Source organism: Bufo bufo, chromosome 2 (genome assembly GCF_905171765.1).
Source record: "Bufo bufo chromosome 2, aBufBuf1.1, whole genome shotgun sequence".
Taxonomy (NCBI): Eukaryota; Metazoa; Chordata; class Amphibia; order Anura; family Bufonidae; genus Bufo; species Bufo bufo.
The window spans coordinates 197,304,861-197,326,143 of NC_053390.1; the positions used below are offsets into that span (position 1 = coordinate 197,304,861).

At 41.3% G+C, this 21,283-nt stretch overlaps 1 protein-coding gene across 2 annotated transcripts in view; it reads right to left on the minus strand.

The window, feature by feature from the left end:
• The window catches only part of SUSD2 (sushi domain containing 2), a 356,375-nt gene that overhangs the window by 143,220 nt on the left and 191,872 nt on the right, over positions 1-21,283 (minus strand). The window contains exons 21-27 of one of the 2 annotated variants that reach the window (XM_040416014.1): positions 14,182-14,450; positions 9,080-9,223; positions 7,077-7,232; positions 4,939-5,187; positions 4,078-4,344; positions 3,639-3,815; positions 1,880-3,320 (exon numbers count right to left, since the gene is read on the minus strand). In XM_040416014.1, the coding sequence (XP_040271948.1) occupies positions 3,256-3,320; positions 3,639-3,815; positions 4,078-4,344; positions 4,939-5,187; positions 7,077-7,232; positions 9,080-9,223; positions 14,182-14,450 (1,327 nt within the window). In that variant the 3' untranslated portion in view covers positions 1,880-3,255. Of the gene's footprint in view, positions 1-1,879; positions 3,321-3,638; positions 3,816-4,077; positions 4,345-4,938; positions 5,188-7,076; positions 7,233-9,079; positions 9,224-14,181; positions 14,451-21,283 lie in introns of those variants that run through there. The other variant, XM_040416013.1, reaches the window with a different exon arrangement.

Genomic DNA, 21,283 nt, shown 5'->3' on the forward strand with positions numbered 1-21,283 from the left:
TTTTATTTGTAGATCCCAATGGGACACTAAACCATTTTGTCCAATCACTAGAAATGTGTTTCACTTATACCCATTTGTCTAGTAAACAACACAATTTTGACTTTGTTCAGTGATCAGGGATTGTGCTGTCCGTAGCCTATTTTTACCTAAGACCCTGTTGAGATCACATTAATGGCCTTCTTGCTGCCTTATTCATACCTGTTTACTAACATTGTTTTAGGCAGTTGCTATGAATCTGCCTTGCATCTGAGTCTGGGTCAGGTTATCACCTTGTTCGAGATAAGCTGTTGGTTGCTTAGCCTTTAAAAGACAAGGGATTCTTAATCTTGTTTTAGTCTATTGTGTTGTTTCAGTATATCCTGGGACCTGTAGTCCTCAGGCCTTCCTTTGCTGTCAGCATTTAAGTGTGTTGTTTATCATTTCCCTGTCATTCTATTCTTGTCTGTTTGCTGTGAAGTACTGTATTTTTCGCCATTTAAGACAGATCCCCAATGTTAATCAAACCTTAAAGTGACCTTTCATGTTTTTTTAAATTCTAGATAAATACCTTTACTTGCCACCCTGCCTGTTTTATTAAAATATGGCTTCTACGGCCCTCTGTGCGCCTATGTTGTTTTCCCACTCAGTATGTTAATACTGAGCATCGGTACAGGGAGGAGGAGACGCCAGGGATTCTCAATTAGCGTCTCCTTCTCCCTGGCTGTGTCGCGATCCAATCAAAGTGAAGAGCGTCAGAGCCAGGGAGAAAAAAAAGCTAAACTTCTCCCTGACTGTGATGCTCTTCGCTGTGATTGGATTGCGACACCGTCAGGGAGAAGGAGACGTCCAATATAAGAAACCCTGGCGCCCCCTCCTCCCTGTACAGATGCTCAGGATTAGCATACTGAGTGGGAAAACTACAGGGGGGCATAGGAGCAATATTTAAAATAAAACAGGCAGTGTGGCAGCATCAGCAGGGGGTACCATGAAAGGTCCTCTTTAACTCAGACCCCCAATGTTAATCTGACCTCACCTCACACATCATATCAGACCCCAATGTTAATCAGACCTCATATCAGACCCCCAATCAGACCTCCAATGTTAATCACACCCAAGATTGGACCGCTAATGTTAATCAGACCTCATCTCAGACCCCCAATGTTATTTGGACCTCAGATCAGATTCTTAATGTTAATCAGACCTCAGATCAGACCCTTAATGTTAATCAGACCCCCAATATTAATCAGGCCTCAGATCAGTCAAAATAAATCAACTTCTCTCTCCTGCTCCAGAAAGCTCCTCCACTCGGGAGATCCAGCTCTCTTCTTGCCGTGCTGTGACCAAACGTCGCACAGCATGAGGTCACAGAGCACATCTACAGTATGTCCTCATGCTGTGCAAGGGTCACAGCGCAGTGCGGGCAGCCGAAAACCTGGGAGCAGTGAGTGAAGAAGCCAACACACTGAGCACTATATTCACCGCTCCCTGGTCCTGCTGTACTGCACTCGTTAGTATTTACTTTATAAGGCGCACTGCCATTTCTTACCCACTTTTGGGGTAAAAAAGTGTGTCTTAGGCTACATGCACAGGACCGTATGTGTTTTACGGTCCGCAAATTGCGGATCTGCAAAAAAAAAAAACGGATGACATCCCTATGCCATTCGTTTTTGTTTGCGGATCCATTGTAACAATGCCTAAAACGGACAACAATAGAACATTTTTGATTTTTTTTTTTGCGGGGCTACGGAACGAACATACTGATGCGGACAGCACACGGTGCCATTTTTTTCGGACCCATTGAAATGAATGGGTCCGCATCCTATCCGCAAAAAAAATGGAACGGACATTGAAACAAACAACGTTCGTGTGCATGTAGCCATAAAGGGAGAAAAATACGGTATACCAGTATATCTTTATTTTCTGTTCACTGTCATTCATCCACTCCCAACCTGTATGCCATTACCATCTGCCATCTATTCCATTGTTGGACTCCCCTCTAATTGATCCGTGGCCATCACCATTCGTTTCGTAAGATCGGTGAGTTTATCTCAGTACCTTGTTGTCTGCCAGTGTTGACATGTGCTTCATATATTCATTCAGCCCTATTGCTGGAGGTAGCTGAGTACCAGAAGATACTGTCTATACTTGGGAAAGGCAACTGCTGCACATGAAGTCCAGTTCAGTGGTCTTGTAAACACCCAGCGTCATTACACCAGGAAAACTATTGATAAACATGCTAAGCATGTCCATAGGCATGTTCATTGACATGACAGAAGACAAAATAGTATACTCTTGGAGTCCATCATCCTGGTATGCATTAGTATACCGTAAAAGAAGGTACAGCATTGTGTAGTTGTGTAGGCAACCGTGTTCTGTACAACAGAATGCAGTAAAACCATATGTAAATGTAGCAAATGTTAACTGCACATTTAATGCATGAAATACCATGTGTAAGTGTCAGGTTAACAATGATTGCATCTGTACAGTACCACACTGCATACGATTTTTACATTGTATATGTGTTTATGATGTGAGTAGAAATTGATGAGTCTCATAAAATTATACTAAAGAGGACAATATTAGAAAAGTAGGACACCATTAACTTACAATACAAGAATATTGAGAGCTACAATCAGGTGGGCTATGATTTCACCAGTTTTAGTGTCCTGATGGACATAGCATTTGGATCCACTGTACACATCCAGCAACCTTTTTATTAAAGGAATGGGCCATTAACAGCCACCCTACCAGTGACATGTACAGATAAACCATTCCAGTGGCTGTTTTCATGCACAGTGATAATGCGGTGACCAACTGGCTATTAGAGAAGAAGATTGAGGATCAGTACTTTAAAAATCAACTAAAATAGCCCTGGAATGTAAAAAGTAATACGTGTCATTGCTTTTATTTTTGGTCCTTTTATCCCAGTCCTTAGAATACTTGAAATTTTGTCATTAGAAAACATCTACCATGAAATACTTGTACACAAGGTAAAAGCAATCTCCAATCTAATGTAAAAGACAATACATAATGCTAGAAATGTACCCTGTCCGCAGAACAAGCCAGCAATGAACCAAGAAAATGTGCTTTCTATTTTTACCTAAACTGCATAAAATAATCATACACCTACACAGATATACATCAATGACATCCAGAAAAAAAAAAAAAAAAAACGCATTGTTGAACCAAAGACTTCTTCTAAGTTATGCTATTATATGGGTCGTAGACATCTCCATCCAGTTCTCTTGAGATATCACTGTGCCGAACCCTCAAAACTCAAGGGTGGTGCAAATACTTTATACCAAATGGTCTCTTGATGTCATTATTTTGTGACTTTGGGGCTGGAAAATAGAATCTTGGGAGGTCAATTTTTATAATAATTAGTTCTGCCATCACCATCAGCACCAGGGAACATGCAGTTAAGTAGTTAAAATGCAGTTAAGAATATTGCAAGAGAGTAGACCCACGTCTCCATACCCACAGGTTCATCACCATAGTAAAAACTCTGTTTTTGGGAAGAGAATGAGCAGAATTCCTTAGAATGCAAACTGAAATAGCACAGACTCCATAATGTTCCCAAACCAAGAAACCGACCATCAAAACCACCAGGGAGATTTAGAAGTACAGTATGTTTGACACAACGAAGAAGGTTCACTTACCTGATACACACTGACTTGTTTGCCCACTCCAGGTACCATCTGCTTGGCATCTGCGTGAATATGGTCCCACTAGAATGTATCCTTTATTACAGGTGAATTTCACTTCAGAGTTGTTCAGGTAGTTGGTTCCTTCCTTCTTCCCACTCTTTGGAGGCTCTAACCAGCCACAAGAGACCACTGACACAAATGGAAGAAAATATTGCAAAGTTAATCACTGTATTCTAGTAGACAACACATGCTTCTGTTCTGTTGTACACCGAAGGTCAGGAGTTGGTTAGTCCTCTATGACCAAATAAAAGGTAGTATATTAATTCTATGAGTAATTCACACTGTGAGCTAATAAGCATCGAATTGTCACTATATGATAGTTGCTTGGAAGTGGCCATGAGTTTGACACATAACTTCAATGTCTCCTACACGGTAGTCATTTCTTCCATACCTGGCTGCAGACTCTGCACTAAATTCTTGTGGTTATCATGTGACATTAAAGTTGCATTTCCAATGTCCAGGTCTCTAGTGGTAAGCACATCAAAACGACAGAAATAATCATTCCCACATATGTTCTTCATATTGTTAGTAAGTGGATCATTGGGATCCTCCTGAACAGAGAAGGTGGGTAAGAACTGGAAGTCATGTTTTTCTTGATAGTTCTCTATCAGCCACTGGGAGTCGTATGTGAAGAGTGAGCTGTCAATGGTCACTGCCCCTGCAATCAACACAACACTTGAATAAGATGCATTGTATTATTCTGTTATAAAAAAAAAAAATATATATATATATATATATTCTGAATTTACCAGTTTAGGCTATGTACACAGCAGTAGGTGCTGTAGCCCAGCCAAAAAAGGACTAGTGGTGACATATGATGGCCACTATGATACACTGGTCATCATGTACAACAAAAAATAACAGATGAAATACTCCAGCAGACACATGAAATCCTCCGATCACCTGATAACCTTTGCCACTGTGCAGCAGCAACTCTGGTGTGCTACAACCTAATGTCTGATTGCCTATAGCTTTACATTATCCACATGAGCGGTCACCAACTAGTACTTCTCCAGATATTGTACAACTACAACCACACCCTGCTTGTGGCTGGAAGGGTTTTATTTTTTTTGTTTTAGAACAGCTGGATAACCACAGGTTCAAGACCAATGATGAACAGGAAACAAGAAGCAGGCTGGCAGAGATTCAGTGACAACAGAATATATAGAGCTTTGCAGATTTGCAGTTACACCTAGTGCATTCTTGAATTGGTGCTATGAAGAAGATTTCTACTGGTTCAGGCAATACTCACAATTAGCACCAAACTGGATAAGCTCTTCTGAAGTTGAACTAGTTGATAACACACTTCCATCCCTAAGAGTAAAATCATCATTTGGATTATTGTTCATGACTCCCATGAGCCCTTGTGTTTGGTTCATGAACTCCTCTGGCAGAAGGACAATAATACTCAGAAACTTTCCACTTCCTCTCACTTCCACCCCAGCTCCAGAAGGAAACATTGCCGTCACACGTTTGTCAGCACCATAAAACAGAAATACACCTTAAAGAAGAACAGACATAAAATTAGGCAGTTCGTCCATTTTCTTTTTTTTAACTATCCATGTATGGAGGACTCTACATCCTTCATGTCTAGACATGTTTTCTCCTTTCTGCATTAGACGGAACTTTCTACTAAAATATTTTAATTTATATTTTAATTTATATTTCGCTCCCTGCCTTTCTGGAGCCATAACATTTATTATTTTTATGTTCAAATAGTCATGAGGACTTGTTTTTTGTGGGGCAAGTTGTACTTTCTAATGGCACCATTTAATATTGCATAGAATGTAACAGGAAACTGGAAAAAAAATATATTCCAAATGGGGTGGAACTGGAAAAAAAACACAATACTGCCACAGTTTTGTGAGTTTTGTTTTTACGGCACTCACTATGCAGTAAAACTGACTTGTGCTCTTCATTCTCCAGGTCAGTACAATTACGGCGATAAAAAAAAAAAACTTTTGAATTTTGTTTTTCTTTTCTTTACCATCTTCTGACCCCCATAACTTTTTTATACTACTTTGTTATGTCTACAGGACAATCTGTAGTCTTTGTTAATGCCATTTTGGAGTGTGTAAAACTTTATGATCACTTTTTATAAATTTTTTGGGGTGGTAAAGTGATGAAAAAATGGCGAATAGACCATTTTTTTTCCGTTACGCCATTCACCTTATGGGATAAGTTTTTTTTAAAATATTTAATAGTATGAATGTTTTTCCACACAGCATTGCCCATGATGCTTATTTTTTTTTATTATGTATTTTTATTTTGGGAAAAGGGGAGCGATTAGAATTTTAATATTTTTTTACTTAATATTTTTTTAAACTTTTTTTCACCTTTCTTTGATTTTTCCTAGGTCCCCAAGTGGACCCCAATTTGCAATCGTTAGATTGAAATTTGTATAGCGTAAAGGAATTTTTTCCATTACCCTATACATAGATCACTATATTACAATTCAGTGCTGCCACCTGCTGTCCTGAATTGTAATATGCAAGTAATGAGCCTAGAAGCCTAGTACAGTCTCAATAGTTATAGGGAATGCCTTCCCCGTTCTCTGCCCAGGGGAGGCGTTCCTGCCTATTTGACCAAGGCACCCGAGGGGTTAAATGTCCACGATAGGCATTACTGCCGATCGCAGACAATAGCCACGGGTGTCTGCTGTGTGAAACAGCAGGCATCTGGCAGCTATGGCGCTCTCTCCGATCCGGAGCACATGCCATCTTTAAAGACCCAAAATCCACCATACATGTACGGTGGATGTTGGGAAAGGGTTACAGACTACAAACAAACCCTCTATAGACTGATTCTGCAGTTATATTTCATTCCATCTTTCCCCTTATTCTTCCTAAGCCTACATTTGTCAACCTCACATGTTATGCTTGGGGTCCCACCAAATAGAATGAAGGGACTGTGGCTCAACTCCACAGGCTGGACAGAAGCCAGGCATATCTGGGCTTGGGGAGACTCTATAGCAATCTGGATAAATATAGTCCACACTTGTCATGCTGAAGATGAAGTAGACATGGGACCCACATACACCTGGAGACAGCATGGCTGTGGAGCACTAGCTTCCACTGTGCCCCTTCTGTTCTCTTCTATTTCACATAGTAATTTTCATGCAAGAAGTTGATGCAGACTACAGCCCCTTTAATGGGATTTTACTTTTCTCATCCTCCATCTCCTACGGTCAAATTTGTATAGGAGATAACATTTTAACACAGAAGTATATTTGCACCTGTTTGGCCTGGATTTGGCTAGCTAGGAGCCATGCAAAGAGGCCCAAAGGGAAATATGTATTGTTTTCCATTTTACTTTTTATCTTTCTAGAATACATGTGGAATTGCATAAGCATTTACTATATGAATAATTTGTACCAGCAGAGTAATTTACCCTTAAGATCTATCCATGTCCGATTAAAGCGTAGAGGTTCTTGGTTTAGAAAAACTTCAATCATGACTAAGTCTTCTGCTAGACGCACCTCAATAACATCAGAACTCCCCTCTTGCATGGCCACAGAGGAGAATCCAGTCACTGAAGTGGTGGAACCTTCAATGAAAAAAGTATACAGCATGTGAAATATTTCAGTTTATCCAGAAAACTTCCATCTTCACCTTTGTAGTATATGAAGGAAAGATAGGGTGCTCTCAAAAAATATTCCAATTACCAATAGCACATTATAGTAACAATTTCTAAGCCTTTTATTTTACAATTTTCTATTTAAGGGATTGTACCTTACAGGAAAATCCCCATAGTCCAGCATTAATGGGAAATGGTGTACACTGGGTTATTAAATAGATCTAATAATATATCATATCTAATTGTATCTAGTAATCCAACGTACAATAGAGGTACTGGATTATTGGACAGTCATTGATATATATAATGTACTTTATTTTAGAAATAGTGTTCCAATTACTGCATCCTGAAAGTTATGCACCTACCGTATGTAACAAAGATTGATTCATAAATTCTGTACCCCCTCCGAAATCGTGTGGACAAGTGAAAGAATACCATGCAGTTTACTTATGCGCTCATGTTGATACAGTAGAGACCTATGAACCTGTGATCTCTGTACACAGCATGTCAACAGAACTGGCTGTAATGTGTGTGCGTGTATCTTCACACAATCACCAAGGGGGTCATTTACTAACTGATATATGCCAATATTCTGGCGTATATCTGTCGCAGATTGCAAGGAAGCTGGCGTAGATTTAGACTGGCGGTGGATGTGCTGAAGTTATATAGAGACCTGTGCCTCTATATAACTTCAGCGGACCCACCGCCAGCGTAGGAGTTATTAAGACCGGAGTCTAAAATGCCGGTCTTAATAAATGACCCCCCAAGTACTTTATTTTAAGACCTTACAAATTAACTTAACCCTAGCATGTATGAAAAATGAGATTAGTAGATGTGGGTAGATGTGTATTACACAGTAGAATATGTAATCATTTCCGTCATGGTTTATAAAAACTAGAGATTGTAATGGATGCTTCTATTGTTTTTCTAGTGAAACACATTAAAGAGGGGAGGTGAATTTATTACACTCTGCACTCCAGAGTACTGACTCCAAAAAGGAGCAAAATAGTTTGTCTACTTTCACACTGGCGTTTTGGCTTTCCATTTGTGAGATCCGTTCAGGGCTCTCACAAGCGGTCCAAAACGGATCAGTTTGCATTCGAAGGCATTCGGAATGGAAAAGGATCCGCTCAGAATGCATCAGTTTGCCTCTGTTCCGTCTCCGCTGATGAAACTGAGCCAAGCGGATCCGTCCTGGCAAACAATGTAAGTCAATGGGGACGGATCCGTTTTCACTGACACAATCTGGCACAATAGAAAACGGATCCGTCCTCCATTGACCTTCAATGGTGTTCAAGACATATCCATCTTGGCTATGTTAAAGATAATATAAACGGATCCGTTCTGAACGGATGCAGATGGATGTACTATCTGAACGGATCCGTCCATGACGGATCTGCACAAAACGCAAGTGTGAAAGTAGCCTTATTTGCAAATTTTTGGGTTTACTTGCACAAAAAATTGTGACGGTTTGCATATTTACACCACTCACTCCAGTTTTGAAAAGCGAGTGAGGAACTCGACATGGTTAGCTAGGCTAAGGAGTTTCGCTCCATATTTATCACCGAGATATTTTTTTTTAAAGTTGCAAATAAACTTGCAAACTCCCTGAAGTAGGGAACAGCATAAAAAAGAAAAAAAACTGGAGTAGTATGTCTAGACAAATGTGCTAAAAGTAAAAATGCACCAAGTTTACAAACCAATATGCAACGTTAGATAAATTTGGTGCAGAGTACGCCAATGCAGGCTCAAGCAAAACTGGCTTCAAATATTACCCTCATGATAGATTCCCCCCTTGTCTTTTGGTAAACACATACCATTTGCATGTATAACGGGTTGTGTCCGACCCTGTATCATGAGTGACTTATAACTGGAGCTGACCAGTGTGTACTCTCCTTTGCCCTTGAAAGTGTAATTGACCCCGTCAAAGGTAATAAAATGAGGATCTCCAAAAGCAGAAGCTGCAACAGATACAAATGATATATGTTAATAAACATTATGGCAGATGATCAATATCTAATTTCTTAGGGATTATACTGTTTCATGCACTGCCTATAATATTTTATTGTGTGACACCAATACATAGTTACATTGACTGTAGTTGACTATGTAGCTTTCATCTACAGGAGTTTAAGCTCATGCAAATAACTGCACGATGCAAGACGTTAGATTTATGTGCTGGGTGGTCAAATTAGATGAATAGCTTATGACCATCCTTCTAAAAAGATCAAAATATCAAGGATGTATTATGTAAAACATATTTCTCTGTGATGTGTTGAACCATCTGCATGATAAATCTGTAACTTAATTTGAAATTGCAATTTTATTAGTGGTAAATTGTCAAATTTTATCACCCACTATATTTTCATTTAATTATATACATTAGATTTAAACGACAACTTTGCTGCAAACTACACACTAAGCCTGCAATATGCTTAGTTTCCACTAGATGGCAATATGGCTTCAGAAAACTAACTGGTAATGCTTATCTCCCAAATCAATATAAAGACATTTATTTATTTTTTAGCAGGATGGCAAAATAACGGCAATGAGAACGCTGCGGACTCTGTACTGATAAACATATTGTTCTGCTTGATATAATAAGCCTATGTATGTGCGTTTCATCTCTTATATATTTCTTATCTCTTATATATAGAAAGGAGTTTCTGTCTGTCTGTTCTTTATGCGCGACCAAACGACTGGACCAATCTTCACCAAATTTGGCACACAGGTACACCAGGTGTCCGGGAAGGTTTTAGACTGAGTCTCAGCTCTCTAGGACATACCATTCCTGAGATATTCCCACAAAAATTACCTGCATTAACCAATAGAAGCCTGCAAGTCTTTCTCTTCATATCCCAACTGCCATACATACGGTCACATGTCCCTTATTAGCCACCAGAAGCTTGCAGGCCCTTAGTCTTTACATACACACAGTTTTACTCCAGGTTTCCATAACAACCCAGCCATTTTTCTTCACTGCTGTAGGTCAGCTTTAGACTAGGGCTACACGACGACATGTGTGGCGCAACAATAAGTTTCACAACACATAGGGCACAACTACACTGCTACATTGATGTCGCATGACAATTTTTATAATGATAGTCTATGGTGACGCACTGCGACATGCTGCGACTGTGACACAACAGTCACAGAAAAATCCATCTTGGATGGATTTTTTGCGACTGTTGTGTCGCAGTCGCAGCATGTTGCATGTCGCAGTGCGGCACCATAGCCTTTCATTATAAAAATTGTTGCGCGACATTGGTACGACAAAATGCCGTGTGACACATGCCGTCATGTAGCCCTAGCCTTAAAGGGGCGGTGCGCTATGGAGGTCACTGTTAAGGGGGCAGGGGCCACTATTAAAGGGACAGCTGCTGTGGAGGTCACTGTTAAGGGGGCAGGGGCCACTATTAAAGGGGCATCAGCTGTGGACGTCACTGTTAAAGGGGGGGCACTGTGGAGGTCACTGTTAAAGGGGCGTTCACTGTGGATGTTACTGTTAAGGGGGCAGGCCGCTGTAGAGGTCATTGTTAAATCTGCAGGCACTGTGGAGGTCACTGTTAAGGGGGCATGAGCCACTATTAAAGGGGCAGCTGCTGTGGAGGTCACTGTTAAGTCAGCAGGATACTGTGAGGTCACTGTTAAGGGATCGGGGTACTGTGAGGTCACTGTTAAGGGAACGGGGTACTGTGGCAGTCACTGTTAAAGGGATGGGTGCTGTGGAGGTCTCTGTTAAGGGGGCAGGGAACAGTGGAGGACACAAATAAGGGGACGGTCTCTTCTAAGGGGCGGGGTGCTGTATAGGTCACTGTAAGGGGGCGGGCCCCTGAGGAGGTCAATGTCAAGGGAGTGGGGTGCTGTGAAACTCACTATTAAAGGGGCGGGCTGCTGTGAAGGTCAAAGTTAAGGGGATGGGCTGCTGTGGAAGTCCCATTTTAAGGAGGGGGGGCACTATGGGGGGGGGTCAGTGTTAAGGGGTAAGGGGCTGTGGAGTTCACTGTTAAGGGGGCGGGGTACTGTAGAGGTCACTGTTATGGAGGATACTGTTGATATCTTAACGACACACAGAAACATTAAATGAAATAGATTAAATATATCCGTGCAAAGCCGGGTCCTTCTGCTAGTATTGTTATAAATATGGCTAAAATAGACATGCCTTAACTTCATAACTTTACATCTAAAGCTACTTTTACACTTGCATTTGTAATTCTGGTGCTGTCGGACCGGAAGACATCCTGATGCATCCTGACAGGATCTCTTTCCATTCAGAATGCATCCTCTGCTGGATCTCAATACCAGACACAACACAAGTGTGAAAGTAGCCTAACATGCTTCTGCTAAATATATATATAAACAAAATACTGCAAATCCGGTAAGAAAGAGATCTCAAGGCATATTTAGGAGTCCACATCTTTGCTTCTAACTCTTCTTTGTCTTCTTGTAATTTTCCTCCTCTCGACATTGGTAATTTTTCCACAAATGGAAACGCATTTATCTTTGTTGGGTGGGGTATCAACTGTAAAAATTACCCTCCTCCCTAAAATCCTTTTTGATACCCCAACTGCTAGAAGTCCACTATCCAAATTGGCGTTCATGTAGAGGGACATTTTTGACTTCATATGGAATAATAAACGGTATAATAGTACCAACAGTCATGCTTTCGGGCTGGCTCAGGGGGCTCTCAGTGCCTATTCTCATTTATTATTACCGGGTAACCCATCTCAGATCTATATTCCTTTTTGGATGACCCAAGAAGATACCATTACTAAATGGACAGAAATTAAAAAGCTGTACCTCACTCCAATGCACCCTAACTCCATCCTGTGGCCAATGGACTACCCCCCTATTAGGCCCTAAGAATTCCTTTAGACATATCATATATTAACTCCTCTGTGATATCCTTTGTCTATATTCCTGCAATCCCTTAGAGTCTGACATCTTCTACCGTCTGGTCTTGGTCAGCCGTGGGTCTCTTTCGTTTGGCTGATGTGGATGACACCACAACTTTGGAAATGAGACATTTTGAATACCTAACTCATCAACTGGATCTCCCACCTACAGTAGCAAGAGATTCCATTATTGTAAAATATGCCATTTTATAACCAAATACTTTACTCCCCTGTTGGAAATGGGGCCCCCACCATAAATACTGTACATGGACAAATGGTTGACAGCCATTCGCAAACCCGTTTCTCCTGGTCTCAGACAGATTATCTGGAGTTAAGCAGGTAAATTGTCTATTTGCTCCACCTATAAAGAAATTCAATATAAACTACTGATCCATTGGTTCCACACTGCTTCCCTCCTGCAATCTCTAAACACGACGATACCACCCATATGGTGGAATTACTCCATAGATTTTGAGATTGTCTCCTAACTGTTCCTTTTTGGAAGCTTATTCTATACATCTGTACAGACACCTATTACCAAGGCGTGATCTTTATACTGGACTGTATATTTGCTCCCTAGAAAACTTAAAGGGGTTTAATACTGATGACCTATCCTCAGGATAGGCCATCAATACCTGATCAGTAAGGATCCGACTCTTGGCACCCCGCCGATCAGTTGTTTGAGGAGGCTCCAGTGCTCTGGTGAGCGCGGTGACCTCTTACTAAGCCAGTGCAGCTCAGTCCCTTTTAAGTGAATGTGGTTGAGCTGCGATACCAAGCACAGCCGCTATCCAAGGTACAGCGCTGTGTTTGGTTAGTTGCGAGGAGGCTGCGGTGCTCACTGGAGGAGAGGTAATCAGTAGGGATGAGCGAATTAACTTTGGATGAAACGTCTAAAGTCGATTCGCATAAAACTTCGTTCCAATACTGTACGTACAGTATTAAAATGCATTGTATCTGATGAGCCGAAGTTTGGGAAATGTTTTTTTATAGTACAAATTAATTTATCAAGTTATTACCCGAAGTCTCGCGAGACTTCGCGAAGTAATAACTTCGGCGCATCGGAGACAATACATTCTAATACTGTACGGTGCTCCTGCTCCGTACAGTATTGGAACAAAGTTTTATGCAAATCGACTTCGGATGTTTCATCCGAAGTCGATTTGCTCATCCCTAGTAATCAGTATAAAACACTCGGAAAACTCCTTTAAAAGATTCTCTATACAACACTACTAAACTGTTTTAAGGCGACTTGGGACCTGGAGGACTAACACCTCATCTCAGTCATGCCCTGACTCCACACTCCTATTGGGGGTATGATGGCCTTCCAATGATTCCCCACTCCAGATTCCACCCATTCCCCTACTCTCCTCCCTTTCCCTTTTCCCGGTTACCTCACCTGCCCCTTCTTGTGTCCTTAGTCTTTGTTAATATTCCTTAGTGTTATGTTACTGTATTTCATGTTCATTTTTCATTCATGTACAGTTATTGGCTGACTGATTGCTTCATTGATGGCTAATCAATGGCACCACCCTCTACTTTTGGACTGTGATCCACTGGCTGTATAGCACTAAATTCTCTGCTCTTTCATCAAAAGCTAAAACTTTTCCCCAAAAACCCATACAGCTTGTTATATAGTATTGTTATATGTTATAGCATATTAGCACATTTGGTCAGGGCTAGTCATAAAAGGATATGCCACACTTATTATGTATTAAAATGGGCCAGAACTTTATGATCGTGGGGAATCTTTCTTCTGGAATCCCCCCTGATCCAGAGCATAAAGGGGCACTAAGTCAGCTGATTTCTAGTGAATAGGGCTGGCTGAAGTTCCCTGCACAGCCAATTGCCAGGAAAACAGAGGGGAGACTGCGCTAAATCACTGCTGCAGCCTCTTCATTCTCAGGATAAGTAGGGGTCCCAGGGCTCAAAGCCTCACTGATCATAAATGATGGCTTAGGCTGGCTATATGAGTGGAATGCAAGATCATTGTTTTTCATTAAGAGTGGATTACAATTACTTACCGACTTTTGGGGGCTTGTATGTGCGACAATCACTGGATGGCCTGAGTTCTAAGTAATACTGGCAGTTATCTGACCACAGACAACAGTAATAGAAGCTGATCACATCGTACAGCCAATGGGAGAACCCAGGCACTCTGGGAGGCTTTCTATATGGAGGGGACCCCCAGTCATGTCCTCGGTCAGGGGTGCTGCCGCCTATTGAATCACTAGTAAGGACTTGGATTCCTCTTTCGTCATAGCAGCACTGCTGTCCTGCTGCATACTTAGGACTGGAGAGAGAGAGAAAAAAAAATTGTGAATGACATATAGAAGATGTGGTTTTTACCCTCACTAGTAGTTTTTCTGTATTCAGTCAGTGTAAGTACCCTGTCTTGATGGAACGTCATGCAGATTTATGATGCTTTAATATAACTGCAGTAGGTCAGGAAAACATAGCATTCATTTAAAGAACCACTCAAGACCTCCTATGCAAAGTGAACATTTTTGGGTAGGCGCCAAAATTCTTTGCATTTGCAAAATGTACTGTCAAGATAAAATCACCTATTCCTAGACTTGCAATTTTCTATTTTGTGGTGGTTTTGATTTAAAGGCATTCATAAGTAAATTCCTTTAGGATTGCCTTTCAGTGCTAGGCAATGAAAAATATACAGTATATAAGCATGAGTGTAACTTCAAGTTCATGGGCCCCAATGCAAAATCTTTTACATGTCCCCATATACGATATGATATTTATAAAACTGGTGTTTTATTGCTTGGTTAGTACAATAGCAATGGCTAGCACTGGGGTCCTATGTTTAACCAAGGAGAACATCTACATGGAGTTTGTATGTTCTTCTTGTGTTTTCGTGGGTTTCCTCTCACACTCCAAAAACATACTGGTAGTGAATTTAGATTTTGAGCTCCCCCGGGGACAGCAAATAAAGATACTATCTGTGGAGTATTTCGGTGCAATATAAGTAAGCAAAATAACAATTTTATGTGGTAGAGGGGCTTTTGGGCCACCAGAGCCCAGGTGGAACTGTTATCCCTGCATTTGAGTTATTTAGTGTAGTGAAGAATCTAGAGAAACTGCATAATGCTTTCAATTACTTTTGTGTAAATACTATATAATATAATTTGGTTTTGATTGTTTTAGTGAAGCTCTATGAAAACGTTGTTTTTAGAGAGAATCTATAATATAACATTTTTCCTTGGGGAACCTTTGGACATTAAAGGGATTTTCCAGGAGTTTAATGTTGATGGTGTATTCTCAGTATACGTCAGCAATATCTGATCAATGGGAATCCGACTCCCAGCATCCCTGCTGATCAGCTATTTGAAGAGGCATTGGTGCCCCAGTAAATGCTGCCTCTTCAAACAGCTGATTGAATGCATGCTAGGTGTCAGGGCCAACCTGATCAGATATTGATGACATAGCTTGAGAATCAGGGGCTTGACTATAGGGGGTGCAGAGGTAGCAGTCGCTACTGGGCAGAGGAGTGTGCCCAAAGACCCTTGTGCCACATAAGAAAACACCAGTATTATAGAAAGTGCATGCAGGTCAAGTTACATCTCTGGCTGGAGGGAAGGGGTTAGGTCAAGAATTTGGCATGGGGGGTGCTGTTTCAATTTTTTCCTCAGGTAGCATGAAGGCTATGTGCTTCCCTGCCCCTGGCCACAAAGCACTGAGGGAAAGGGGGCCAAAAGCTGAACTCTTGCACCAGGGCCCATGAGCTTTTAGCTACGTTCCTGTTGAGAATAGGTCATCAATAGTGTTGAGCGCGAATATTCGAATTGCAAATTTTTATCGCGAATATCGCCACTTCGAGAATTCGCAAATATTTTGAATCTAGTGCTATATACAGTACAGACCAAAAGTTTGGACACACTTTCTCATTCAAAGAGTTTTCTTTACTTTCATGACTATGAAAATTGTAGATTCACACTGAAGGCATCAAAACTATGAATTGACACATGTGGAATTATATACATAACAAACAAGTGTGAAACAACTGAAAATATGTCATATTCTAGGTTCTTCAAAGTAGCCACCTTTTGCTTTGATTACTGCTTTGCACACTCTTGGCATTCTCTTGATGAGCTTCAAGAGGTAGTACCCTGAAATGGTTTTCACTTCACAGTTGTGCCCTGTCAGGTTTAATAAGTGGGATTTCTTGCGTTATAAATGGGGTTGGGACCATCAGTGGCGTCGAGGAGAAGTCAGGTGGATACACAACTGATAGTCCTACTGAATAGACTGTTAGAATTTGTATTATGGCAAGAAAAAAGCAGCTAAGTAAAGAAAAACGAGTGGCCATCATTACTTTAAGAAATTAAGGTCAGTAAGTCAGCTGAAAAATTGGGAAAACTTTGAAAGTAAGGGCTATTTGACCATGAAGGAGAGTGATGGGGTGCTGCGCCAGATGACCTGGCCTCCACAGTCACCGGACCTGAACCCAATCGAGATGGTTTGGAGTGAGCTGGATCGCAGAGTGAAGGCAAAAGGGCCAACAAGTGCTAAGCATCTCTGGGAACTCCTTCAAGACTATTGGAAGACCATGTCAGGGGACTACCTCTTGAAGCTCATCAAGAGAATGCCAAGAGTGTGCAAAGCAGTAATCAAAGCAAAAGGTGGCTACTTTGAAGAACCTAGAATATGACATATTTTCAGTTGTTTCACACTTGTTTGTTATGTATATAATTCCACATGTGTTAATTCATAGTTTTGATGCCTTCATAGTCATGAAAATAAAGAAAACTCTTTGAATGAGAAGGTGTGTCCAAACTTTTGGTCTGTACTGTATATTCGTATTTGCGAATAGTGCTGAATATTCTAATCGCAAATTTATCGCAAATATATTACATTGCCGCTTTTTCGCAATCAAGTAAACAATGACTGGAGATCACGAATTCTCTAATTTGCTAATTTATGGCGAATATTCGGCCAAAAATTTGCGAAATATTGCGAATTCGAATATTGCATATGCCGCTCATCACTAGTCATCAGTGTTAAACTCCCGGAAAACTAATTTAACCTACTGTAACAGGCAGTGGGTATTTGACTGTGGGCTAGTACTAAGGGCTTCATCTTGGCAGTCCCCTGGTTTTCACCCATTTAACCCATATACAGGGATCTGGCCTACACTGCAAGGGACCCACCAGACCGCTACCTCTTAAAATAGTCCCGGTTTAGTTGGCAGGTGACTGACAGGGGTCAGAGACACTGATTAATAATGCAAAGCACCAAGGAGTCAGGCAAAACTCGTAGTCAGTAAGCAGGCAGAGTTTATATAAATCCGTGAAACTAATCCAAAGTCAGGTCAGGCAGCAGGAGTCAGTACAGTAGATAGGCTGATGTCAGAGCAGGAAGTGGAGTATCAGTCGGTCAACAGGCAGAAGTTTGGTACACAGGCAGACAAACACAATAGCATACCTTTACTGGTAAACTGGAACCTAAGTTCAGGCAAGGAGTGAAGGGGCAGCCCAGCATTTATAGCAGAAGCCAATTAGAAATTAGAAGCAGCCATGCAACTAAACATAGAGCAAGGAGAGGAGGGGAGTGGTGATGAAGATAAAATGGGAGTAGCAGTAGTTCAGTTAATAAAGTTCCTAATAGAAACTGCGGCGCAGTGGTGGACACGGGCCACTGATGTAACACCTGTAGAGCTACAAGAAATAGCACATACTTCAGTGGCCCTTAGGATAGGTCTTCAGGTCTTCAATACCTTATTGGTGGGGATCCAACTCCAGGCACCTCCTCTAATCAGACGTCATCGTGGCCTTCTGACAGGATACCAAGCACAGCGCCATACATTGTATAATGTCTGTTCTTGGTATTGCAGCCCAGGCCCATTCAATTGAATAGGACTGAGCTGCACATAGGCCATGTGACCGATGAATGTAACTTCACTGACCTGAGAAGAGGGCATCAACATTTTGCTGCCAGAAGTCCTCTTTAAAGGGACACTTAGCCTGAAGTCACACTGGCTTACATTTTTGTGCAGTTGAATATAATCCTTTGATTTGTGTATGCATCCATTTCATGCTGGCGAAAGCAACAGAATGAAATGGTCTGATATGTAGACTAGAAAAATGTTTGTCTTGTGGTTACTAATTAACCTAAAATATTTCACACACAGATGCACCGTCAATGTTCTCCTAATAGAGCCTATATAAAAGTGCCAGCCAAATGCCCCTATCAACAATGGCAAACCCATAACCTATATCAAAAGCACCAGTCCATGTCCCTATTAACAATGACAGCCTCTTATCTCCATAAACACTACCATCCACAAAACTTCATTTTTATATGCAGCGGCAGCCCAGGAGCAACGAGTGGAGGATGGGAGTGGTAGTGGTTCTTGCAAGAATGAGTGTACACACAGATCATAGTGACAGTCCTCACACAGATACCCTCCTAGCACCAGGCAGTGACTGGAGGGTGCACCTGTTCTTCATCAGGGCACACCTTGGTGTTGGGGCTCAGCAGGGTGCAAGGCAGGTTTGTGGACACAGGTACAATAGCCAGTGTACAGTAATTGAGTCAGTGACCAGGCCACTTGTAGTAAATAAATGAGTATCTCTTTACTAAAGTGCAAAATAGGAGTAGCAGTACATTCAACAGTGTCAAGGCACAGTTCCGAGCAAATCACAGTGCAATTCTTCCTCAACAGCAATGTACAGATAGGGGCAATAATGGGGTTTGTGGTATGCCTTCTCTCTTTCTAAAGTCTCTCTCTTTCTGCAGAACCTTAGTCTGGCAATGAGATTCACAGTAGATGTTCTACTATTTCGAGACTGAGGGATACAGCTCTAAAGGGAATCTGTCACCACAATTTGCCCTTATATGCCGCTTACATAGCACTGTAGCAAAACTATAGATCAGTCAAATGGTAGCTTTGTCTTTTTGTTTGGATGTTTACCAGGGGCAAAAACGAATGCGAACTGCATGGAACGATGCTGCTGCCCACAATGGCCGTCACAGTGCGCATGCGCCAGCGGGATCTCGGCCAGTACATTGGATGACGTAAGAGGCTTACAGGGTGGGCCAAGCAAGAGGCTGGGGAGGGGTTATGTGAGAAGAAGGCAGAGCGGCCTGGGCGCTTACAGCCCTCATTTACATATGAATAAAACAGCGTTTTTGCCCCTGGTGAACATCAATACAAAAAGACAAAGGTACCATTTAACTAATCTATAGTTATGCTATAGTGCTATGTAAGCGGTATATAAGGACAAATTGTGGTGACAGACTCCCTTTAAGATACGGCTGGCCAGACCGTCTCAAAGTTTGGATGGGTGCGCTGGCAAAACTCTCTCTGGTAGACAGCCTTAAACGTGTCCATTACCTTGCTGACTCCAATGCACGGCCTTGCAGATTCTGAACCTTTTTTTCCATTCTCACTCTCTCTCTCTGGAGCACTTTGGACAAAGCTGCTTTGTTAGCTGTCGCTATCTCAGAGATAATGGTTCTCTGAGATTCAGCCTAGTCCTGGGGAGCAAGGACATGTAGGTCCTCTCTTTTCCTCAGTTAGCACTAGATTCTCTGCTGACTAGGGACCGAGCCAGGTCCAGCTCCTAGCAACATAAAGGGGCTGAGTCAAGGTTGTTAACCCTGACCTATCCATAAAATACTATTGCGAAGGCAAATCCAACAAGTCAGAACACTCTAATTAACCAAATAACAGTATAACAATCAACCCTTTGCAGATACTCTGTTATGTTATGTACAGTTGAAACCAAAAGTTTACATACACTATATACACATATGCATGTTTTCCTCAATATCTGAAATCAAAATAAACCTGTCCTGTTTTTGGTCATTAAGGATTACCATAACTGTTATTACTTGCCAAATGCCAGAATAATGAGAGAGAGAGAGAGAGAGAGAGAATGTTTTAAGGCATTTTAATTACTTTCTGCAAAGTCAAAAGTTTACATACACTAATATTACTATGCCTTTAAACAATTCTGGACTGCCCATATGATGTTATGTGTTTGAAAGCTTCTGTTAGGTTTGTTGGAAACATCTGAGTTAATTAGAGACACACCTGTTGATGTATTCAAATGCACACCTGAAACACACTGCTTCTTTGTGTAGCATCATGGGAAAGTCTAAAGAAATTAGCCAAGATATCAGGAAGAGAATTGTGGACTTGCACAAATCTGGCTCAACCTTAGTTGCAATTTCAAGATACCTGGAGGTGCCTCGTTCATCTGTACAAACAATTATACGCAAGTAGAAACAAGATGGGAATGTCCAGCCATCATACCACTCAGGAAGGAGACGGGTTCTGTGTCCAAGAGATGAACGTGATTTGGTCCGACATGTGCATATCAACCCAAGAACAAAAGCAAAAGACCTTGTGTGTTAATATCCACAGTGAAACGAGTACTGTATTAACATGGGCTGAAAGGCTACTCTGCCAGGAAGAAGCCATTACTCCAAAAGAAACATAAAAAAGCCAGATTAATGTTTGCAAATGCACACAAGAACAAAGATCTACATATTTGAAGACATGTCCTGTGGTCTGACAAAACTAAAATTGAACTTTTTGGCCATAATGACTATTGTTACGTTTGGAGGAAAAAGGGACAAGCTTGGAAGCCTAAGAACACCGTCCCAACTGTGAAACACGGGGGTGGCAGCATCATGTTATTGGGTTATTTTGCTGCAGGAGGGACTAGTGCACTTCACAAAATAGATGGCATCATGAGCAAAGAAGATTATGTGGAAATACTGAAGCAACAGCTCAAGACATCAGCAAGGAAGTTAAAGCTTGGGCAAAAATGGGTCTTCCAAATGGACAATGACCAGAAGCATACTGCCAAACTTGTTACAAACTGGCCTAAGGATAACAAAGTCAATGTTTTGGAGTAGCCATCACAAAGCCCTGATCTCAATCCTATTGAAAATTTATGGGCAAAGCTGAAAAGGCAGGTGCGAGCAAGGCGACCAGCAAACATGGCTCAGTTAAACCAGTTTTGTCAGGAGGAATGGGCCCAAATTCCAACCAACTATTGTGTGAAGCTTGTGGAAGGATATCCAAAACGTTTGACCCAAGTCATACAGTTTAAGGGCAATGGTACCAAATATTAATGAATAGTGTTGAACGCGAATATTCTA